The 25,198-nt window shown below is 46.7% G+C and overlaps 1 protein-coding gene across 2 annotated transcripts in view; it reads left to right on the top strand.

Annotated features, from left to right (window-relative positions):
- Positions 1–25,198, top strand: part of CCDC85C (coiled-coil domain containing 85C) — a 119,540-nt gene that overhangs the window by 55,889 nt on the left and 38,453 nt on the right. For both annotated transcript variants that reach the window (XM_076345426.1, XM_076345425.1), the window contains exon 2: positions 16,885–16,961. In XM_076345426.1, coding sequence (XP_076201541.1) covers positions 16,885–16,961 — 77 coding nt within the window. The remainder of the gene's footprint in view (positions 1–16,884; positions 16,962–25,198) is intronic.

The following is a 25,198-nucleotide window of genomic DNA, read 5'->3' as shown; positions in this document are numbered from 1 at the left end:
TGTAGGTATCTGGACTCTCTGTTCTGCTCAGTTTTGGGATATAGTGTATTTTTGGCTGGCCTATTGCTGCTCCCAGCTGGCCCTGACAAAGCACACGCCGGTTCGGCATAGCCAACACGTTACACTCGACAGCCCTTTTCCTGTTTGTTTAATTTCATTTTGCAAACTCCCGCGGCAGGGCAGTGGGTACAGGCAGGAGAGGGCTGCAGGTAGGAGGTGGGGCATCGCTGCTTTCCAAAACGAGGATTTCCCTCCACCCTTGTGTAAGAACATGGGCAACCGTCTCTGCTCTGTTTGTGTAATTTGATGGCACAAAGGGGCTCCTCTGTGACCCAGGATTATTTTTTTTTGGTTGAATTTTATCTCAGGTGAAAGCTGGCAGGGATTGGATTCATGCCATCTTCCAGCTTGACACCGAAGGGCTGTACAGTGAATTAACTATGCACACTTTATAATTTTTACGCATGGCTGTTTTTCCTGTCTGTACTGAGTCCTTAAAGGTGTTTGGGAAGAAGCACACCTTGTTCTCACAGTCACACTGCCATTGGAATGTGTTTATCAAAAGTGAGTTAAATTACTAGGCAATCGCAGCATGTAATGTTTAACTACGGTCTGCAGTAGGAGGGCACGAGGCTGAGTGGTTTTCTGCTGCTGGGTGGAAAGGAGGAACCGGGCAGGGGAAGAGAGAAGAACCGACTCAGAAAATACCCCAAATCGGAGGGGACCGGGTGGAAGGGAGCAGGGTCCCCTCAGTGCTCTGGACTGCAGCAGAGCTTTGCTTCCCGAAACAGTGGCTTGGTGGGAGAGACCAGCACATTAAACCAGCTAATTGCAAAATACATGTAGATCCAAAAGTGAAATATGGGTGAACGCTGAGACCTGTGCAGGTGCCCATCCTAGCTGGAAGGAGCCACTGGCTCTACAACTGCAGTTATTTTTGGCAAATAGGGCCGGGTGTGGGGTTTCTGCCTGCAGTGTAGCCAGGCTTCGTATCCTTGGCCATAGAAATTTGTGTGTCTTTGACACAGATGCACACAATCCCCAACTCCAGAAGAGCTTAGCGTGCAGGGATTTAGACGTTCCCTGGCGATTGCCTTAAGCCATGGGCTCTGGGCCATTTTAGGCTTTCTCCCTTTCTCTCTCTGAGGGTCTGACCAGAAATGTCATCCTGAGCTAAAAATTGCATGAAATTAGATGCACCTGTGTTAAAAACGCTCTCTTGATAAATCAGCATTCTCCTATGAAAAACTGCTTTACCTAAAAATTCCCAACCAGCCCTCGTCCCAAGGAGCGTGGCAAGAGCAGGTGACACCGTGAAACCACGCGTCTTGCTCGTCACTTGGGCAAGAGCCCTCCCCTGCCAGCCCCAGGTGTGGGAATGAGGTTTGTTACCATCCTGCCCAGTTCGTAAATGGCAGCCATAACTGGATAAATGCTTTTCGCTGGAAAAAGGCCAGCAATTTTTAACACCTTTGCTACCTTGCACTTTTTTAGGCTTGGGGAGAGATGGGGGCAGCCTGTGCTGGGACTAAGGAGGGGGTGCAGGGCAGCCTGGACCAGGGTCGGGGGGATAACGAATTCCTGGGCACACGGAGGCCGTTCAGCAAGTGTTGGGCTCCAGCGGGCCCCTGGGTGGAAGGACTTTGATCTGACTACAGCCTTTTCCCACCGAGGCATCGCTTTTGAATGCGTTCCTGCTCCCAGCCTTGCCGTGCACGGCAGACAAAGGCGAGGGGAGCAGGGAAGGAGCTGGGGGGGCGGGGGGGGGCTGTTTACCCTCATCAGGAATGGTCGAGTGGCCCAAGTCAATAGAGCCTATTTTTCATTAACCTAATCATTAGTTTTTTCTTGCTGCCAATTAAATTTTTCCTGTCGGTACTCAGAAGGGCATCGTTTGCATCTAGGAGATTTTTTTTTAAATAGGGGGCTCCCTGAACATGGTGGGGGTATTTGAGGAGTAGAAATTAAAGTTTAATTTGTCTCTGGACGTGGCGGAAGAGGATTTTTGAGTTTTAATTATCATGCAGCTTGGATTCCTGATGGTTGAGGACCGCATTGGAGAGGCTGGTTTCCATTGTGTGGAGTGGATAATTATGCAGCCCTGTCCCGGGCTCGCTGCGTTTATTGTCCAGAAGAATCTTCCCAAGCAAAAGGGAGGAGCAGATTTACAATCCGAAATGCATTTTCAGAGCCTGCAAAAGTTTCAACTTGATGTTTGCAAAGAAAGACTTTTGCAAATATTTATATATTCTTAACTACCCTTTTAACAAAAAAAACCCCCATCAATTTATCTGGTAATCTGCCTTTCCCCATGCAGGTTGCTTGGGAAGTAGTTTTATAAACTCAGGAGAGCCCTTTTGCAGCTGGACTGCTTTGTGCTATCAGTTTCTAAGCACGATTCCTTCGAAAGCAGTGGGAATTTCTGCATAAAACTTACCAGCCCATTTGTATGTACAATGTCGAATGTAAGATTTATAGCCATCTGAAACTTGGCAGTGCTTCTTCCTAGGAGGTAATGTTAATCTATCCAGGAGAAAATGTTGAAGGATTCAAACAAACCTAAAATTTCAAAGCAAAACTCACTCACAACTGTTATGTTTCACAAGGCTTTGGATTAACCTGATGTCTTTCCCATGGGCTTTTGAACCGTTGATGGTTAGAAGTTTGCCATAAAAATGGAAAAACTTCAGCAAAGGTCTTGTCAAATATGGTGAAGCTTTTGCAACTGCAACAACCCCCGCAAATCTTTCAAGGGTGGGATCAAATCTGCATGTGTTTGGGTGGATTCAGATCTGGGGGCAAATGTCTTGCGCAGCTTTGGTCAGTGTGATGAGTTTGGTCAGTGTGAAGAGAAAAATACCGATTGTGGGTGCTCACTGTTTCTCCTTGCTGGGAGGTGGAGTGGCAGTAGTGCAAAATGGAAACCAGAGAGCAGATTCTGGGACACGCTTGCACTCATTTCGGTGGATTTGCAAGAGGTAACTAACAGGGCAGTTGGGTGTGCAAACGTTTCAGATCAGCCTGTTTCCCAGAGCTTTCTGGCTGTGACAGAGTGACGAAGGGCTCCGAACCCAACTTGACTTTCATTTAAAACTCATTTTGGTTTCACTAGTGCAAACTCAAGAGTCTTTGGGCTTCTGATAGCTACCTTCCTATCTTGAAAGACCATGTGGTTGTTTTGGGGAAGGTAGCAGCTCATTATGGGGGTTTCTGGACTATTAAAATAGCTTAGGACAACCTGGCCTCCGTTCCCCACATATTCAGTTTTCAAATTAGCACGTTTGTACTTCCTTTTGTGCTGCCCTAAGACTCGTAGACATGGACGTGGCTGTCTCCATAGCCTTCTCCAGCCCCTTCCTCTGTCACAGTGCCTACAAGCCTTGACCACAGTTGGACTGTCAGTGCTGCTGAGGCAGTTTCCTAACCCACATGGTCTCCTGGCATTCCCCAGCTTGTCTGCATTCACTGAGCTCCTCTTTTTTAAGCTCTTTTGGCTAGAGACCATATGTTGTTACTATAGTCATACCGAGCCTCGTGCATGTTGGCCTTCTGTGATTTAGAACTGTGAATTTCTGTGGAAAAGCTGGAAACGATAGCTCTTAAAGATAAGAACTGTCTTTTTTGGGGGGGTACTAACTCTTGAAATCCCTGGCTGTATTTTAAATCAGCCAACTGTTTCCAATGTAACCTTTTTATTGCAAACATCCCATTAGTATTGGAGGGCCCTACCCCACCACTTGTTCTTCTCCACATGCTCTTGCCAGCTCTGCTTTCTTCTTTGCCAGCCACCATGCAGTTAGGTGAGACTTTCTGCTGGTAATGGAAAACCAAAATGCATGGATGGTTTCAGATTACTGAATCTGACATGCCAATCAAAGGCTGTTTAGTGATTTCGTTTTTGCCTTCAAATAATTGTGGTGCTTGTTTTCTGGAATTTAAGTGAAATAGCTACAGATTATCTTATGTGGTATTTGTACAGGTTAGGCATGGAAAACAGAACTGAAGGACTTTCGGGGTCACTTAACCCATCCCTTTGCTCCAAGGCAGACTCAGCTCTACCTAAACTACTCCTGACAGATATTTGTCTATGGTGGACCTTGTTCTCACCAACAAGGAGAGGCTGATGTAGAATGTGAAGCTCAAAGGCAGCCCTGGCTGCAGTGACCATGAAATGGTGGAGTTCAAGATCCTTAGGGCAGCGAGGAAGGCGCACAGCAAGCTCACTACCCTGGACTTCAGGAGAGAGGACTTTGGCCTCTTCAGGGATCTGCTTGGTGGAGTGCCATGGGACAAAGCCCTGGAGGGAAGAGGGGCCCAAGAAAGCTGGGTAATATTCAAGGATCACCTCCTTCAAGCTCAGGAGCGATGCATCCCAACGAAGAGGAAGTCAGGCAAAAACGCCAGGAGGCCTGCATGGATGAACAAGGAGCTCCTGGACAAACTCCAACACAAAAAGGAAGCCTACAGAGGGTGGAAGCAAGGACAGGTAGCCTGGGAGGAATACAGAGAAATTGTCCGAGCAGCCAGGGATCAGGTTAGGAAAGCTAAAGCCCTGATAGAATTAAATCTGGCCAGGGATGTCAAAGGCAACAAGAAAAGCTTCTATAGGTACGTCGGGGATAAAAGAAAGACGAGGGAAAATGTGGGCCCTCTCTGGAAGGAAACGGGAGACCTGGTTACCCGGGATATGGAGAAGGTGGAGGTACTCAACGGCTTTTTTACCTCAGTCTTCACCGGCAAGTGCTTGAGCCTCACCGCCCAAGTCTCAGAAGGCAAAGGCGGGGACTGGGAGAATGAAGAACCGCCCACTGTAGGAGAAGATCAGGTTCGAGACCATCTAAGGAACCTGAAGGATCAGGTCCATGGGATCTGATGAGATGCATCTGTAGGTCCTGAGGGAACTGGCGGAAGTTGCTAAGCCACTATCCATCATATTTGAGAAGTCGTGGCAGTCTGGTGAAGTTCCCACTGACTGGAAAAGGGGAAGCATAACCCCCATTTTTAAAAAGGGGAAAAAAGGAAGACCGGGGAGCTACAGGCCAGTCAGTCTCACCTCTGTGCCCGGCAAGATCATGGAGCAGATCCTGGAAACTATGCTAAGGCACATGGAAAATAAGGTGATTCGTGACAGCCAACATGGCTTCACTAAGGGCAAATCGTGCCTGACAAATTTGGTGGCCTTCTACGACGGGGTTACAGTGTTGGTGGATAAGGGAAGAGCAACTGACATAATCTACCTGGACTTGTGCAAAGCATTTGACACTGTCCTGCACAACATCCTTGTCTCTAAATTGGAAAGACATGGATTTGACGGATGGACCACTTGGTGGATAAGGAATTGGCTGGATGGTTGCACTCAAAGAGTTGTGGTCAACGGCTTGATGTCCAAGTGGAGACCAGTGATGAGTGGCGTTCCTCAGGGGTCGGTATTGGGACCAGCACTGTTTAACATCTTTGTCAGTGACAGGGACAGTGGGATTGAGTGCACCCTCAGCAAGTTTGCTGACGACACCAGGCTGTGTGGTGCAGTCAACAAGCTGGAGGGGAGGGATGCCATCCAGAGGGACCTTGACAGGCTTGAGAGGTGGGCCCGTGTGAACCTCATGAAGTTCAACAAGGCCAAGTGCAAGGTCCTGCACATGGATCAGGGCAATCCCAAGCACAAATACAGGCTGGGCGGAGAATGGGTTGAGAGCAGCCCTGAGGAGAAGGACTTGGGGTTGTTGGTTGATGAGAAGCTCAACATGACCCGGCAATGCACGCTTGCAGCCCAACTGTATCCTGGGCTGCATCAAAAGAAGCGTGATTAGCAGGTAGAGGGAGGTGGTTCTCCCCCTCTACTCCGCTCTCGTGAGACCCCACCTGGAATACTGCGTTCAGCCTGGGGCCTCCAACATAAGAAGGACATGGACCTGTTGGAGCGAGTCCAGAGGAGGGCCACGAAGATGATCAGAGGGCTGGAACACCTCTCCTGTGAAGACAGGCTGAGAGAGCTGGGGTGGTTCAGCCTGGAGAAGAGGAGGCTCTGGGGAGACCTTATAGCAGCCTTCCAGTACCAGAAGGGGGCCTACAAGAAAGCTGGAGAGGGACTTTTTACAAGGGCATGTAGTGATAGGACAAGGGGTAATGGCTTTAAACTGAAAGAGGGTAAATTTAGATTAGCTATAAGGAAGAAATTCTTCACTATGAGGGTGATGAGGCACTGCAACAGGTTGCCCAGAGAAGTTGTGGGTGCCCCATCCCTGGAAGTGTTCAAGGCCAGGTTGGATGGGGCTTTGAGCAATCTGGTCTAGTGGAAGGTGTCCCTGTGCATGGCAGGGGGGTTGGAACTAGATGATCTTCAAGGTCCCTTCCAACCCAAACCATTCTGTGATTCTATGATTCTAATCTGCTTGTGAAAGCTGTCATCATGGCAATTCCACCACCTCCCAAGGCAATTTCTTCTAGCCCTTAAATATCCCTGTTATTAGAGAGCTTGCTTTTCCTGGGTGGACATGGAGAACAATTTATTCACTTCATCTTTTTTTGACAATCATTTACATATTTGAATCTGTTACTACATCTATGTTTGGTCTTTTCTTCGCCAGGCTAAACAATCTGGGTTCCTTCAAGCTCTCCTGCTAGATTATGCTTTCAGACTCTGATCCTCCTTATTTCTCTCCTGAATTCCTTCCAACTAGTCTGCATGAGTCTTGAAGCGTGATGCCTAAAACTGGACACAGATCCCTATTCAAGATCTTTAATAGCACCGATGAAGGAGGATTATTCCCCTGTTTACATACAGGGCTCTGCATCACAGTATGATCCCACACACTCCTTTTGTCCCAGCATGACACTGATTCGTGCCCAGTTTATGAACTGCAATAGCCCCCAAGATACTTTTTCACAGGACTTGTGTATGAGGAATCGAAGGATGCTGCCACAAAAGTTTAGGTTGACCTCAGCAGAGGCTTTGAGCATAGCACGCTGGCAATGGGCTTAGCCTTTGGTTGCTGTTGTAGAGACAGGGACAGCGGCTACCGCAGCGGTAGTCAAAGTCAGGTGGGAAAGGTTGGGTTTGGAGGTGGGAGGGAGGAATTATGTAACTGGATTGATACAGGTGGAAATGAGTGCGGCCCGTCCCCTTGGTTTCAGGGATTTTCCCCTGGGACCGTACCCTCTTGATGACTTCTGGAGGCTGCAGTGTTTGTCGAGGTGCCCCCAAAAGGAGGGCACAGAGCAAAGCAGGCTCCTCTTTCCAAAGCATCACCACCATCCCAAATGTTTTGAGTCATTTGTAGCCAGTGGAAAGCCACTAATCGGCTTCGGGGCTTTTTTTGACTGGGTCACGTGACCGTGCTACCAAGATTAAAGCAGCACGAGGAAGGAAAAGAGGCTTAAACAGCTGAGGGTGCCTGGCAGGTTATTTTAACCTTTTCCTAATCATTAAAGCTGCAGAATCCCATTAGTGGTGAGTGACTTGCAGCTCCGCTCCCCGAACGAGCGCTGGTAACACAACTTTCTGTTCACCTCTGTCTTCCCCTGAGGAAGAGTCTGGCACAACTGGCTCGTAGGGTCCGAACTTCAAGGGGAGGGTCCGGCCATGCCTTCCTGTGCGTTAACGAGTCCATCGCACCAACAAGAAGCAATCCATGGGTCTATCAAAAGCAGAGGATTTACCTCTTTGTATCTAAAATTGGACTCTCATGGAAGGTCCTGCTTAGGCCATACTGTGGTAGATCAGCCCTTGCCCATCTGTGGCAACAGTAGAGAGGTACAGGATAAGGAAGATTATAATGATCTCCTAATTCATTGCTTTGGCACTGGTCAACGGGCTGTGGCTTTACTCTGCTGGGATTGGCGACAGCGGAAGATCCTACACTGCTGCAGTGCAGCTCTGAAGCAAAGAAGCTTGGGAAGCAAAAGCTTTTTGGATGGAGCTACGTTGACTAAGGCATGAGGCAGTCAAACAAAGAGCCTCCAGTCTGTTGGTGTCACTCATCTTTTCCTCTCTTGCAAGTTTTCATGAGTGCAGCATCACATCCAGTAGTCAGTTTGATCTTCTCCTGTCCTTCCTCTGGCTTCTGCATCTTTTGTTGTCTCCCTTCATATCAATCAGTAAGCACTAATAGAGAAGTGCTGGTACCACACTGTCTGGAAGAGAGGATCACTGATCCACCTGCAATTTGAATGTTGTCCTACTTTCTCTGGAATTGTCCTTTCTGCGTTCAGGCCGTTCTTCACTGAGTACGTCTATGTGGTTGGTCAGCAAATGGCTTCTTAAAGAGGCCAAGGAAAACCTGAAATGTGCCCGGTGTCACTGAGCTGTGATGGGTGTTGCAGATATTGCAGGACCTGGAATTGATCCAGAGAGCACCTGCTCCCTCAGACAGTGCAGGCTTCCGTGTGCACAGGGCAAGAGCGCTGCAGCGGATATAAATCAGCTTTCCTCTGTTACACGTTGTACACCAGTCAAGACTGTCTGGCTGTGCGTGTCTTGGACATTAATATTTCTGTCACTGTGTTTACTTATTGCATCTAATTACAGTCAGTCCACTCTTGCTTGAAAGCTCGGGCTGAGACTGAAGCTCAAAAAACCCCCACACTGGTTGTTCTCAGAACAATGCCCACAGTCAGGCATTAAAACACGACTTGTAAAAGAAACACAATCTTTTCCTCAGTTGTTTACTTTCAAAATCTCTGGAGGATAGAAGGAAAGATTTCCCCAGGAAACCTGGACAAACAGTAGTGACTAATAATCAGGGCTGAGCCGGTCTGTCATGCAGGCAGCACATCGGGTGGGGAGTGCATCTGAGCAATCCGGTGAAGGTGCCATCCTCTGCAAGCAGGCTTACAAGGAGAGCTGTGGAAAGCCCTGGAGAGCTGCAGCAGCACTGTCTGTCCTTGCCCACTCCCAGCAGCAGAAGAGCAGCTATGGGTTGTCCCCCTCAGGAGAGGGGAGGCGTGGTGTCAGAGTACAGGACTGGGAGGTGTTTTATCACCTTCCCATTAAGCAGGTTTTATGGGTTGAGTGGGTTAGACATCCTCGGATGCAAGCGATCTCCAGTGGTTCCCGCTGTGCTATGCCGTGATAAAAGGATGGCCCCTGCAAAGATTGTAATGTAAAGGTCACCCAAGCAAGGAAGGAGAAACTGGTGGCCACTTTCTGATGCAACGAGGCAGCTCTCTCCTGGCTGCGCTGCAGTACACAGGCACACGCTCCTCCTTCCCTATCAGCTGCCTCCTAATGAAATCCCGATAAGATATCAGAAGCTCTTGAGCTCCTGTTGACAGTCGTCGCGGGCAGATGTTTTGCTGTGCACGGAGATGATGTCATGGCTGGAAGTTGCAGTAGTGAGCTGTAAAAGCCGAAGTCAGGAGAGGCCTTATCAGACTGTTACAGACCGACTTGAGGCTGCTAAGCTCCCAGACAGGCCTAATGAACTGGAACTGAGTCGGGAACGTGCAGTCTTGAAAAACTTCAGAGCTCGTAGTTACAGGCTTGCTATGAAATGTTGATTAAATAGCTGCAGTGGCATATGTCCTATCCTGCCAGAGCAGCGCTTTGCAGCAACACAACTGCACAGGTGCGTAGCCACCGGCTTGTGAGAGTTAAAATAAATGTGTATTAGTCTGAGACCAGATTTCTTTGTTATTTGTGATTGGACTGACAATGCACTTCTCTGTTGGTTTGACTAGTATTTGAATAGTTATTCCATAACAGAGCCATCACCTGCACCTTAAAAATGAGGCCTGATCCTACCAGTCTTATTCAGACGGACGTTATCATGGGTGGCTTTGAATGCTCCACATGGGCCTTTTATTTATTTAGCATAGTCTAAGGCAGTGTCCGTTCAGTAAAAGTGTGCTGTAGCACTTCAGCTGTGGAAATAATCAAGATTTGGCCTTAGTTCTGTTTTTGTTAAGTGCTCTCCTGCTACCTCTTTAACACTGCCTGGCAGAGTGTGGAGGAAGATGCTCCCTCCCTGAATGAGGTGGTGGGGTGAGAGGTAGAGCATGCTGGTATGGTTTGCTGGTATGGTTTGCTTGCAGAATATCTTGCAAAGCTGCAAAAGGCTGGAAGCTTCTGCTGCCATAGACCTTGTTGTTGCGTATTCTCTTACCACGTCCCAAGGGAGACCCCAAATTGCACCCAGGCTCCTACTGGAGAGGCATGGGGATTGGGGTTAGCAGAGCGTGGTATTTTGGACCTGAGAGAAGAGAAGGAGGTCTATGTCGGTGAGCTTCTTCATCTCACTGCTGGAATACTTCATTTGGCTTTTACCTGCCTTTAGTCTGCAGACCTGCCCTCCCATCCACTCGCATGCTTTCCCATCTGCGTTTAGTGATATTTTCAGCGGGGACTAGCTGGGTTGGAGCCTGGGTGCCACTTCTACTCAGGCTGGAGTGCTGCCTTTGTTCACTGGGGACAAGGGCTAATGTGGGGACAGGGGCCAAGTCCCTCGGACACTGGCAGCATCCTCCAGGTGCTGGAAGAAGTGGCTTCTCCCTGAGTCCATGTGAGAGTCACTGCAGAGCTGAGTGTGCCAAGGTGAACTAAGGAGCATGCCCCAAAAGCCCTGGTGGTGCCGTAGCAGAGGGCAGCACCTGCAAAACTAAAGTAAAGCCGTGGCTTTGTGGTGTCCCTGCTCACATTTGAGCCATCCGCTGAGTTAAGCCTGACGTGAAAACTTGCCTTGTGCACCAGTCCAAAACAGGACATTGGGAATAGGGTTTGCTGGTAAGAACAGAAAGATGGGGGCTGCCTAGGAGAAAGCAAGGGTGGTGGGTTTGTCCACCTCTCTCAGTAATTTCCTTTAATGACAATATATAAAGAGATACGAGTTTCATCTGCTTCCTAGCTGCTCTGAAAGAGCCCTTTGCCTTAATAAATCAGCTTCTTTACAAGATGTAACTGCTGGCCCATTTTTCAGCCTGCTTGTCTGTGTCAAGAAGCAAAACCAGCAGAGCAATACGAATCTGAAATATGGTGCCGAAGAGCAGAGGTGTGATAACGAAACTGCCGACAAACAGCAAAATGTTTTATTGAGCACAGGTGAAGGTCTTTTTTATGAGATGATCTTTGGTGGAAGGGGAGGAAGCGAAAATGTCAGCATCCCATCATGCAAAGAAGAAGGCAGCTGGCCGCAAGGTGCAAACCTGGCAGAGCATCACTCCTTCCTGCGTCTTTCCTCCTTGGGTTTGGATTTGGGAGAATCCCTTTAGGGTTGCTGTTTTTTACGAGGGGAGGAAGAGCCTTGTTTGCAGGACATTGACAAAATATAACTGTGCTTTACTGTCTTAACTCATACTTAGTAAAAGTAGCTCCTGGGGAGAAAACGCAGCGGGAGACAGTGGGTGCCCAGCCTCGCTGCTGGGGGTGTGGGGCACCTCCGTGGTGCACGCAGGGACAGTGCTGGAGTGGGGCACCATGGTCCTGACCTGCCGGCCAGCACCCCAGCTGGACACTGCGTAACCCCCTCTTTGTAGCAGACATTGAAAAGACAAATCAAACCCCAGCGTGATGCCGTGGAAGAGAACTAAGGCACCTCTGTTGGCTCAAGTCTGCTCGTGCCGGGTTGTTCCGTATTGCCCAGGCCGGGTGTAGGCACCATCCCGCTGTGAGTGAGTCCCATCAGAGGGCTCTCCACAGCTTCCTCATCTCACAGACACCTGCATTAACCTTTTCTTGCATCTGCTGTGAACTGCCCTAAGTAAAGGGATTGCATTTTTTTCTTATATTCATTTAAGTGCTAAGGTCTCATTATGAAAAGGTCTTAAATAAAAGCGTCTTGATCCCAACCATGTAGCTACCATGCAGACTTCTGCTCTGTGTACTCATGGTTTGGAGAAATGGCATACAAGGAAATAAAAACATTTCTTTTGCTACTGTCAAAATAGATGTATAATTCATTGTATTTAACCCTCTGACAGATTCCTCTGAAATCTCAGATGAGGATTGGAAAGGCTCCAGTGTCTCCAAGTGTCTTTTAAAATGACACTGTTCTGTGCTCTGCAGGCTGAGAGATTGTTTTGATTGTTAAAATAGTTTCTAATTTATGTTTTTAAAAAGCTTCAAGAGCCAGCTGTTCCCTGCTCTCTCAGAGGCCATTGAGTTAAAACAAGGTAGAGTGATTTGTCTTGCCTCAATTTAGCTGTAATGAGTATTAAGTGGTTTATCTATGTGGAGGAAAGTTACTCAGCTAGATTACATCCAAGTTGAATTACACCCCGCTCCAGATGGAGTATATTTTTTAAGACAGTAAATCTTGAGGAGGGTGGATAATAACAGTAACGCTCCTTCCTGGGCTGGAATGTGACTCTTCTACCTCTCGTGGAGATAATGTGCGGAGCTACATCCAATTAGTTTTTCAAAGGCTTTGTAAAGAAACAGGGCTTCAGGTTTTACGGCTCTGTGAAAATTTAGCTTGAAGCATTTACATTGTACAAGTAAGCGATGGCTGATGGTGATTATGGTTTTCATCTGGTTTGCTGTTGCGGGTAGCAGCCTGGCAGGGCATGACACCGTCTCTCTCCCCGACCTCCTCTTCTGCACCAAGTGTGATGGCTGCGACAGGGAGGGTGTTGGGTGGGAGGTGAGATGTTTTGATGGGAAATTCCTTCCTTCTGGTGTCATCTGGTCCACTAAGGCACCCATTGCTCATGCACCTGGTGCTTGTGGCCGCGAGGAGTAACTGGAGGAGGACGTTGGCCCCACTGGCATCCCAAGTGGCAGCAAGTGCCAGAGCATTCTCCCAAAAACCTTATCCTTGACCGTGTGGCCTTGACCACCATCCTTGTCTGCTTCCCTGATACTGTACCTCCCCTTCACTGTGCCACAATTCTACAGAGCCAAGCGGCGTGGTTGTCCAGCCAGGGTAGGACGAAGTATCGGGTCACTGGTGAGGCACCAGCAGGTGTGGGTGGACTCGAAGTTGGTGCCACGAGGTGGTGGCCCAGGCAGGTGTACTGGGGGTGCACCCCAGCACCCAGGTCTGGGAGCCGCTCGTTCCACTGAGGAGAAGGCATTTGGGCTGATGGAGGTAGAACATTCCTCACAGCTGGCAGCAGGCTTTGACAAGGCGATGGGGACCGTTCGTTTAATTTCTAATGAAGGGGATGAGGGGGTCCAAGCTGTCAGTGATCCAGCTCTACCACCTCTCTTGGGTGGGTCAGCGAGGCTGTCCTCGCCCCATGGCTCTGGGGGAGGCAGGGGAGGAGGGAAACTCACTGATAAGGGGAAGGTCAGAGGCAGAAAAATGTTGGGAATGTGTTTCTTGATCTAACGTGGGAGAGACCCAGCCTGGGGTTTTGCTGCTCAGCCCGGCAGTGTTACTGCCTGCTGTCGTGAGAGTTATGGGATTTTTTAAACTGAGATCAAGATGCAAATGGCTCAGCTGGCACCTACCTCAACACAGGCAGGTCCAGAAGATGGAGACGGTTCATCTTTGAGGGCACAGTGAGGATGGTGACGGCTCTGAGCACTGTTTCTCAGCCTTTGCCTGAGATGGAGCATCTCCTGCTCACAAAACAGCTCATTTGCTTTTTTTCTTCTTTTTTCCATATATTTTATGTTGCTGAGATCAGATTTTGGACATGGTTTGAACGGTGGTGTTTGAAGAATTCTAGCAAATCTCAGAACTACCTTTCAAGGCTGGAGGTAGCTGTGGCGTGCATTGGCTCCTGGGGATGTAGGGGTTGCCTTCCCAAGGAGTACCCTTTTTTTGCAAGGGATATGAAACCAATGAGGAAATAATTCTCTCCCCATTTCCTTTTCTTTGGCAGCCATGCTCAAGTTTTTCCATCAACCAGCCAGTCCTTGTAGTATCCAGGGCCTGAACACAACAGCTTCTGTGTCACCATTCAACCACTTAACCTTAATCTCCTGTAGCTGTTAGCAGTGCTGGAATCTGCCACAAACACATGTTGAAGAGGTTGCTCATGAGGTTCAGGCTGTCAGCCTCCACCTTGGGTAACTTCCCGCTGTGCTTGAACGCAGAGCTGCTGGAGAGGACCTCCTGCAGTTTCTCTGCCCTTTGTGGGTGCGGGACTGGGAAAAAGGGCTTGTCTGCATCAGAAATAGTTCCCATAAGCTTTTTTTTTTGGTTGGTGTTCTTTGCACATGACGTGGTGTGGTGGTCCACAATATAAACACTTAGTGGTGATAAGAGAGTACAAAGGTGAGGGGGGGCACTGTGTATAGCAGGCTCCCTGCTGCTTGGGAAACAGGCTTGGACTGCTAACAGGCAACAGGCTTAGTGAGTAACTGTGGTTCTTGTGGAGCCTGTGTCTGTTACTGGCATTACATCGAGATCTGCTTTAGCATTATCTGGCATTTTTACACTTGTTTATGCAAGTGTTGCTGTCTGTGCAATTTATGTACGCGGGGACTGTGCTTGGTCCAGAGGCGTATCTCTGATTCCCAGGCAGGTGTGGATTGAGCCTCTCCTTTGACACCGCTTTGAATCCTTCCTTGAAGCTGCTTTGAATGCCCCGATACTTTGAGATAAAAATCAGGACCTGCTGTATCAGGATCACTGTATTCATTGTGTAGAAGCACTCAGCTCTGCTGCTGCCCTGGCAGCATGAGGCTACCAGTGAAGCTGGAGGGCAGGCGGGGAAGGACACCTTATCTGACCAGATCTACCTGTGGAGGCTGTTGTATTCAGCACAGGAGTGAAAATGGTGGAGTCTCTGGTTGTCCTCAGACAGAGCTGGAGACTGTTCCGAGAACTGTTTAGCCAAATGGGTATTACTGGACTGAATTTAGGGGTAAGTTAAGGAAGTGTGGTGGTTTGGGGCACAGAGGGAGGTCAGACCAAAGGGTCCGTGGTCCTCCTGGCTTTGTATTTAAGAATCTCAAACTCCCCTCTCACCCTGCTGGAGGACAGGTTCGTTACTAATTCAGGAAGTTGTTCAAGCTGATGCTGAAATCTTGTTGACTTAAGCACCGATCTTCTGCAGCATTATACTCGCTACCTTTTGATATGCATGACTAAATTCATGACGCTGTTGGCACAAGGCCTTTGCGGGGAAGGTCCTATGGATTGATCCTATAACCTACTTGGTTTGCCCTCTTTTCCTCTGACCTGGAGACTCCTCCCACGTTGGGGTGGTTGTTGGGCAGAGAGAGTTTGTGAACCCTGCAGCTGAAGGTGATATTGCTGTGAACCTCCCCACCGCTTAAACAGTTCACTGAACTTACATAGCTTCCTACGGTGTCGTCTTAACCTTTTTCATGAGGACTTGTTTGGACTTCCCAGGTTTGGACAAAGCACAATCCAAACAAAAAAGTGAGCATGTTTCCTCTGAGAGTGTTTGTGCTTTAGATGGGCACTTGACTCTGATCCGTCCCGCTGTTCCTTTATGTGCGGTTTGGCACTTGTCTATGGCAACACTTTTTCAAGCATATTCCAATTTTTCTCTTGAATGGTCAAAGCACTCTCAGTGATTAGCTGTAGCTTGCATGCTAGCTCTTCTGCAAAACTGCCCCCAGAGTGGCCAAGAAACGGCATTTGGGCTTGTGCCGAGTGCATTCGGCAGCTACAGGCAAAGGCAAAGATAAGCTGTTTAGCGCGGAGCCAGCCTAAACCTTACACGTGTGCATGGGCGTGTGTTTGTGTGCGCGGAGATGCAGCCAGTGGTGCCTGCTAACCATCATGGGGCTGATCCTAAAAGGCGCTGGCAGTCGGCAATGTGCACCGCCTGGCATCGGTGCGGTTGCGTTAATGCCCGGTTCCTCACCGATTCACGCTCGGTGGGAGGTCCGGTGGTTGAACAGTGGCTTTTGCAGTCATGCCATAATAAATGAAGTGAGGTAAAACATAATTCCATTCTGCAGAGCCCTTTTAGCAGTGCGGAAAATGTTTGGATTTTTTCATCTGCTTAAGCTGCAAAACTCTTTTCCTCCTGCTGTAACAACTCACAGCCTCTGCCACCAAAATTACAAGTGGAGGAGAAATTTTGCAAACATCCAGATGGATGGAAGGAACTATTGCAAACTGCTAAGCTATAATGAAAAAGGAGAAAAGGTTTCCCCAGGTTCCTTTATTTTCTTCCCTGTGAAGTTTGCAAATGTGTTGCTTCAAAGCACATTTCAAAACAAAAACCAGATGTTTTGGAGAGCAGTAAGCCACCCACAGAGCTGTCCGGCAAGTTATCTTCTACACCAAGTCACCCTATCTGGTGTTGCTGTCTTACTGCAATGGTAAACTGGCCATTACATTCCTTCAGGTTGAATATTACCATTTTATGTGAGGTTATTCTGTATTTTATTGTCCTGGTATTTTTTCTGTTTAGTGTCACGTGCTCCCACCAGACAAAACAGATGTCCGGGGTAGGCACTTGCTGTGCACGTCAGGCTGTGTGCATGCTGCAGCTCTGTGGCCTTGCTGTATACACTTCTTCCCCTTTTACAGCACTGGCAGTTGTGGCAGTGACCTCCTTGTAGAGCTGTGCCAGCGGCTTATTTTTGTGAGTTTTTCAGGTGTTTTTGAAAGAAAAAGGCACGTGTGTGGAGGGCTTGTTTATTCAAACGTAAAAGGAAACATCTTGTTCTGTTGTTGAGTATTTTGGTGCGTTTTAGATGAATGAGAATGGCTTTCAAAGCTAGGAAATTACTTTTATAAAATTATGAAACACAGTATTTCAACTTCACTTTCCTTCTGTACCCCCCAACCTGGTTGCACTGATATGGATTCACAGGAGATATTGCTGTTGCTGAATCTCAGCTTTTTAGTGAAGAAAGCTTTTGTTGGAATCCCCTCCTCACCCTATACACTTGCGGTTTTATTCATTAGGTCTTTCCTAAATTCACCTTCCAGGGAGGGGGAAAACGTATCGCTGTCTGACAGTACTTGCCTGTAACACAAGAAGCTTAAACATATTTTTTCTCTTTTCCTAAAGATTCGTCTTCCAACTATATCAGGCAACTTGAAACAAAAGTGAAACTGCTGGAGGATGACAACAAGCTTCTTTCCCAGGTAGGTTTTTTATTGCCTAATAGATATTCATGTGGCTCGGTTCTCCTGTTTCTGTATAGTTGTGTCTGACTGCCCACTTGAATGCACAAGGGATTTCGGTGGACCAGGGGAAGAGCATAATGGTCTTTTCATATCAACCCCCCACTGATAGAATTGGGTCTCCTTTTGTTAAAAAAAAAAAGAGAGGGAAAAAAAAGAGAGGGGGAAAAAAGTATACCCTCTGTTAGTGTCCGTGTGTGTTTTGGAGATGCATTAACGCCTCCCTGCAGAACACCTTGATCCACTGCTGCTCTCAGGGATGCTGCGAGGGTCTGGCACTGCCTGTGCCCTTGCTGTAGGATTTTGTCTTGCTTGCCCATTTACATTGACTTTTGTCTTGTTGAAAGAGGAGGCTGTACTCAAAGGACAGCCTGGGGAATAGTTTTGTGCAGTGCTGGCTCCCAGCTTTTATTTGAGATCTTGCTTAAAACCAAACAGACCTCTTTAAAACTGGCACTTTTTACTTGCATCTGCCCTTCAAAGTCTACTCCACGTGCCACTGGGCTTTTGATCACTCCTGGTACTTACCTATCTGTATATAGGAATGTCAAGCAGCAGGAGAAAACAGTCGTTCTGTCTGGTATGTCCCCTGGATCCCCCGTAAAACACAGCACTTGGTGTAAACAGGGGCAGCTTTGCTGAAATCAGTGAAACACTGTCTATTTAAACCATTGGAAGAGTTACCCTTTTTCTCTTGTTCTTTGCATCCTTTCACTGTTGGACTGTTCTACCTCCCTGGCATTTTAAAGGTTTTTTTCTATACTTTGCTTCTTACTTCAAGCACTGAGTTTCACAGTCATATTGTTCCAGATTCTTTCCAATTATAAGGACTGGAAGTAAAAAAACCCTCCTAATTATTATTATTTTTTTTAAATACCTTTTTGCCAGTTTATGTTGTGCTGTTCTTGCATTTCTCCAAGTCTGAAAATAGGCTGCTTCAGGATCACGTTTCTAAAACATTCCTGTTTAAAAAAAAAAAATTGAAAAGACGGCTCTATGCTTACTGAAATTTCACATTTTGACCTGACTGTGAGGTTTTTTTAAAGATTACCGCAAATTTCCAGTGTACTCATTGGCATTGCTAGACATGAAACAAAACTCACAGGGCACCGAAGGGTTAAAACCCCAAAAGGGTGCTCAACTCAACAGCTACTGACTGGCTTCATGTATTAAACAATTGCTAATTTAATTTTAACTCCCTCTGTCTTTTTCCCAACCCATGAGAGAGCTGGTGGCAGTCGAAACCCCGAGACTATTTAATTGGAGCTATTGATGAGCAGATGGGCTGTGCGTGGGCAGTTGGGATATGCATTGATTCGGGGACGGGCTCGATGTGCCCTTGTCCCAGCTTCGTTCTGTCACAGCCGAGCATGTTACTCCATCAGATCTGCCTTATGAGGTCAAAAAAAGTGGTTGGTAATTAATGGGTGGTGAGTTAATAGGGGCTGAATAGCTGCCTGGGCTTATTGCACTGGGAGGATGAAGTCCAGTTAGTCTCAGGATGCGTGAGCCTGAAGCAGCCCCCCGCATCAGCCCTTCACCTTTGTGCTGTCCTGGGTGGGAAGGCTGTGCCTTTTCCTCCACGCGCACAACTGTCCTCAGGTGTCCTCACCTTTCAGTCTGTGTCGCTACAAACGTTCGAATCCAGGAGGGAGGGAAATGATCTTAAAATAGCTCTGTGCTCTGGAGAGCGCCAGCCACCTCCCCAGCAGCAGCAGCCACCGACAACAGCCTGGCTCTGACGTTCTGTGCAGCCCCTGTGCCCTCCAAAAAGACCAGGATCCAACTTATTTCAGATTGCACTCGGGAAATACCACTTTTTATCGTAGCACTGAGACAGCTTTCCTTAGGGCAACAGGAGAAGTGTTGAAGCTGCCATGGTCTGGGTGAACTCCCTGGGAATACTGAGCTGCATCGCCTCCAAAGCTGTGATGCTACAAACCTAGATTTGGATTTTTTCTCTTTTAATGAGAAATATGAGGAAGATCTGTATAGGCACAAACTCACATGCATATGTACACGTTGCTCCCAGCACTTTCCTGGAAAAGTATAATCCACTTACTGTATTTTTTCTTGCTTCATCTGATTGGAAAGTGTTTAGCTGTTACCATGCGGATCTTGGTATAAGACTCTAGTCAAAAAGAATCCTGGCAAACTTTCCTCCTGTTTTTAAAGTTGCCAGGTGATCCTGGCCATTTGAACTCCACAATGCCAAACTGGCTTGTCAACACCAAAGTCACATTTTAACTCGGCTTGGCTTTTTCCCTGGGAGTACTGACATTGCAATAATATTTGCAGTCTGGTGTCAAGAAGTTCTATCACCAGTGTGCTGAGAAGTGATGAAACCTGACGTCCTAAGTAACAAACAGTGCCTGTGCATTAAGGGATTAACAAATCAGTGGTGGTTATGGAAGTCTTCCTGGCTTCTCTCCAAGTGCTAAACATAGAGCTGAAATAGTGCTTCATCCAGAGAAACCCGAGAAGGCCAGTGCTGCAAATGATACCGAAAGCTTTACGGGAGGATTTATATTACAGTGGCCGGTGACACAATGCCCCTTTGCTAGCTGGTGCATCCTGAGTGAGATTTGTTGCTTTATCTTCTTCGGCATCTGGGGTGTGAAGCTGGGCTGAGAGATGGTCTCTTTGTACCACCTTCAGGCATGGAATTAAGTTGGTGCAGGGGTCCCCAGCCTGCACTTTTTCTCCTGCTTCCCGACTTCTCCTTTCTCTGTAAGCACTTCGGAAGACAATCTTGGTGAGAGAGGCGAGAGCTCTCCAGCACGTGTCGAGGCGGCCGCTCTGCGCTGTACGTGTTACCTACAGCGCAGGCGTGCTGGGATTCACACTTTTTCTGGTGACTCATTTGAACAGATTAATGGAGAGAGCTTTTCCTCCCCTTGGGAGATCAGGAAGTACCATCTCACGAGCCACACTTTGCAGTGGGAGGAAAGTAAATGGAGAAGTGGATGTTATTTATGATAGCCGTACATGGATTTCTTTTTTTTTGACTTCTTTTGCTTTCTAGGGAAGGAGATGTGTATTTTCAGTTGGGAAATGAGCTGCTTCTGACATTGCTAACCCATCAGTAATCATTGCTCTTCCTATTCTCCTTTCTCTGAGGAAAAACGATTCCAGTTTCATACCTTTCTTTGACTCGGGTTTACACTGTAATGTTTTGCTGGCATGGCCGTGTTAACTAGAAAGTCATGCTCTTGGATGGCATTGCTGTGCTGGCAAAATCCCTGGCAGCAATTCTGACAACACACAGCTTTTGTTGCCCTGGTTTATATTGGTTGGGGAGAGGCTGTAGTGAATGCCACTACCAGAAAAGGCCTCTCAGTGCCTGCTCGCCGCTGCTGGAAGGCGTCTGTGGTGTAACCACAGTGGCAAAGACCCCACAGAGCAGGTGGAGACCTCAGTGTCCTGGGGTTGACGGTGTCAGCCTTTCTTATAAGTGTAGCTGGTTTCTGGAAGTTTTAGTCGAGGTGTAACGAAGATGAACGTAAGCTCTGAGGAATGTTGGGTGTTGGCTTTGGAGAGCTTCACAGGCATCACTTTTATAGTCTCAAATTCTCCAGGGAAGAAGTACACTAAGTTCTGCTGTGTGCATGCAATTAATCTATGCAACATCATGTGGGAGAAGTCCTGTTTTTCCTCTCTGTCATTATGGAGAGTGCCCATTACTAAGATAAAACCCCTGAGACAGGAGACCATATTTGCTTTCTGTTCCTCTGAGCTGAAAGTGTCCAAGCAGAAAATAGACCCCTTAAGCCACCTCACACTGCCCTTTAAACTAAAAATGAATTTGTAATTACACCCTTTCCCCTCAAGATTAGAGAAACCCCGTGTTTATGAGCTTCGGGAGCTCCAAAGGTCAGTTCTGGTTAGTTTTATAATTAACGCATACATTTTAGAGATAATAACAGTGACAAACTTCTGGCCATTCTTTCACATTATTTTGCATTTTCAACTCATTCTGTACAATGACAAGGATTGGGCACTTTTAACTAAAACTGAAGTTTATAGGCTTTGTGGGCTCATCACCCTGTTCTCTCTCCTCATAACTAAGTCCTGTGTGCTATCAGCTGGCTGTTGGGACTTCGTTTGGTTTATAGTCTCTGCTGAGCTGTGTCTGGCTTTTCCCTTCAGAACAGTAATGCCAAAGGCATCTTCCTGCGCAAAGATGCCCAGGGCACATTGCACACCTTTATTTCAAAAAGCCCAGCTTTGAACAGAGCAGATGTATTGGGCAGGTGAGACTCTGAGTAACTGGACATTTGACAATGAGGTCCTGGTGCATCTTTAGGGGAAAATTTCAGGTCCCCTGGTGTGGAGCAGAAATGCAAAAAATTCTTCTCTAGGGAGTGGACAACCCTTGGGATTTATGAGGAACATCAGAGTATTTAATTAAAATTGCCAAACAGACTTCAGTATTACCAGCACTTCACAGCATTTCAGTATCTGCCTGCTAGCTGATTGGGATTTGGAGTGTTCTTGGAAGATCTTTAGAGCACCCCTGGAAGGTCTTGAAAACTGTGCTTAGTCTTATTTTTAAGAAACTGCATGCTTAGCCTTAATTAAAAGAAGGCTGCAGCTGTACAGATAGTAAAATGATAGTAAATAATGCCTGTAAACACTGCTATTAAAACAGAGCTGAGGTTTTTGAGCTAGGAGCTTCCATGGTAAGGGCATCTACAGGCTGCCTCAGTTCTTTGTAGGCAAATGTGAACTTGGCACAAACATGCACTCAGCAGGCAGTTTCTAGCATATTGTTCTGAAAATGAAGGGGAAAAAACTGGACCCCAGGACTGAAGAGAGCCTGAGAATCATTAGTACTGCAAAGAACAAAGATGTAAATGCTGTTCAGCGGAGAGCTTGATGTCTTCCTGAAGAGCAGAGGAGAGAGGAGGAAAAGAAATTTCCCACAATATGCTGGCTGGCTCCAGGAGAGTCGGCGTGCAATTTCCTCTGTTGTTTTGTTATCAGTCGCTTTTGTGCAAAACCTGCCATTAACAGTTCCTGCTTGTGGAGTTGCCTCTCAGCTCTCAGAGTTGCTATAGGGTCTTAATGTTTGGGCCTCTCCTTGAAGTCCTTGGGCCTCTCCTTGCGGCTCCGGAGTTTTGTTGTGAGGCCATGGCTTGCGCCAGGAGCGTTGCACATGCTCACCACAAGTGGAACAAAATTACAAACCTGTCTTATTTCCCCAAAGTTTAGCTATTGTTTGTGTGTGAGGAGGATAAGTATAATTGCTTTAATTTAAGGTCTCACAAGGGAAATTGGATTTTTTTTGTAATAGAGAGCAACTCAGACATGAAAGCTTTCCAGTGCATTTGGTCTCCATTTAAATTCAGAATACTGAAGGGGACATGCCCTAGCTTTCTACATTACAGTTTTTATGCGCTGTTTAAATGTTTAGCCGCATATTAATTTTAACTAATCAAAACGGACAAGCATATTTGGGGCCTCATCCAATATTCCTTTCAAGTCAATGGTGAGACTTTCTACAGGACTCCATGCATTTTGGAGTACAGCTTATGCAGAACCAGATTTTCATGAGACCTTCTCTCATGAGACCTTTCATGAGACCACTCTCCAAACTTTGATTTAGGCCTCTAATTGCGTTGCATTGCTTACATGCGTAAATGCAAAAAATGTTAACAGAATCCCCCAAATGTAGCTTCCTTAGCTGTGGCAGCAGAAGCTTCAAGAAATCACAGCATGCAAAACCAATCTATGTCCAAGTGTGTTTCATTTCACCTCCTTCTTTTATGATTTAAAATTACAAGACTGATCTGACCAATTTGCTGTCAAATAAGTGGACTTGAGATTTAAGTAAACAATATGTATTTATTGAATAAAATGTTTTTTCCCCTCCAAATAAGAGATGTACAGTTTTATAAGAGCAGTTCAAAGATGTCTCAGACTTGCATCCAAAATACATTCAAGCCCTTTAAGACAATGGAGTTCCCTCTGTTGACTTTGGACATAAGGGTCTTGGGCTGCTACCTACCAAAATAAATACTATCTAGGTATTCACTTCCCATTCATCGGTAGGAGCACACCTAAAAAGCAGGATCAGTGACAGAAATAAGCTTTTGCAACTTGTAATGAAAGCTGGATGGTGTACTGTGTGTTCTGGGGGTTGTCACCTGTGGAATCAAGGGATTTTACGAGAATGTCACCTGGCCCATATAAATGGAGTTCCCCAAAAACCTAGGAAATATAATTCAAGAAGTTCTGAATCCAGAAGTCAAATAACAGATAGACAGAAACATACAGTGTTTATTGAATCTTAGGAATTTGAGACAATCACAAAATTTCTTGCGACAACTCAAAGTTTTCGAAGGTCTGGAGCTGAATTTCTATGTAAGAGTGTGAGTGTGAGGGAGACGCACACACACAAAGCTCTGCCATGCCCCATTTGTTTCTGTTGTGGATAAGCAAGAACATTGGGTTTAATGAGGCTCAGTTTAACCTCCAGCTGTGAAATGTGGGATTAGTCATATCCTATGCTTAACCAGCTTTGTAGTAATTTCACTAGATTCCACTTTTTTCTGTATATGAGGACAGGGTCAGGGAAAAAGCTCTTAATTGCAGTTAGATCAGGCTATGAAGAAGCAGCATTTTGTGTCTTTGTAACAGGTAGAGAGGTTCAGATTACACAGATTCTCAGTGATCGGTCCATCTGAGAAGGACTGAAATACGTTTCGAGGGGAAACTAAGCAATAGCTGCAGAGGCTTAAAAACAGATTTTTGCAGTAAGTTCAATGCCAAATTCAAGACCAGCTCAAGAAAAATTCAGTGTCTGATATCTGAAAACAACTTGGGGAAGTATGGGAAGGATGTTAATCATTCCTTGCTTTTGGAAAAAAAAGCGGCTTTACCCCAAACTATAAGTTTGTGACAAAATTTTCAGTTTTGTTTTGCTTTTCATGAAGCCAAAAATGCAAATCTAAATCTTTATAGGAGACTTTTAAAGAATATTCAAACTATCTCATAAAAATTAAGACTGGCTGTAACTGATTCTTCCTGACTATTCGAGTTCTGGTTCAGCAGAGAGCTTTGAACATCTGAGTGGTCCTCAAGAAGAGAGGGGCTTGAGTGTCCATCCTGCCCTGAGCGCTGTTCAAAAGAAGAGAGAGACGGCCAGCAGAACCCACAGCCAGCTTAGTCCCAGCATTAGTTAAAGCCTGCAAGGGACCTTTTCTGATTTATGAGAAGGGGATTCAGGTCTTTGCCTTCCTCATTCCCAGCTCCCTCGTTTCATGGGATGTGGGGAGTGCCTTGAAGGCAGCCCCAGCAGCGTTGCTGTGGCTGAGCTTTTGGGAGGAGGTGCGCTGGTTCCCTTTGGCCTCCTTGCCCAGAGTGCAGTTAGGAGAAAATGAAAGGTGACTCCAGGGGATGGTCCAGTGAGTTTATTCATGTGCTTAATACTACATCCACATCTACATCTACTTGCCTGGTGGAACTGGGGCAGCATTCCTTAGCTTCTCCATTGACATCCCTAATGAAGAGGCTGATTTTGGTGCTAATGAGCCACAGATGCGCTCCATTAGTCTGAGACTCCTAAACTTGCATACAAGCCACAGACTGGACAGGGGCTACACTGAATGTCAATGGTTATAGCTCCATTTGGCTTTGTTAACTATTGAGCTGCATTTCTATTTGGGTTATAGGCTGTGATGCTTGAATCTCAGCTGTGCCATATTCTCTCTTGAGCAAAGCCTGCCAGTTGTGTGATTATAATTATATACTGCAAATTGGTTTGAGCTGATTATCTGAGTCTCCCATGAGTTACAGGGTTGATCTTTCTCTGCTGATATAAAACAAGAGGAAAAAAATACAGACACTCTTGAATATTAACAGTGTACTAAAGTTCCCTACCTCAGTTGCTACAGAGAACGGAGAGGTTTGAAACTTGCACTGCTTTTATTGCCCGTACCCCACTGAGATACTAATAAAAATATTTTTCCAAGAGTGGTTTTACACAGCAAAATCTGCTAAGCCTCTTACTGACTGTCTCCTGCGATTTATTAAGCCTTTCCCAAAGTGTTAGCTCCCCTGACAATAGAGAATTCCAGTTGTCACCATTGCAACCAGATGAAATCTGCTGCTTTGCCCCTCCAGCTTGTATGAATGCAGCTCATGATATGAGGGGAAAGTCAGAGCATAGGCAGAAGTGGGGATGCTCGTTCCTG

Source organism: Aptenodytes patagonicus, chromosome 7 (genome assembly GCF_965638725.1).
Source record: "Aptenodytes patagonicus chromosome 7, bAptPat1.pri.cur, whole genome shotgun sequence".
In the NCBI taxonomy this organism is placed as follows: Eukaryota; Metazoa; Chordata; class Aves; order Sphenisciformes; family Spheniscidae; genus Aptenodytes; species Aptenodytes patagonicus.
This window is presented reverse-complemented; position numbering and strand designations above follow the sequence as displayed.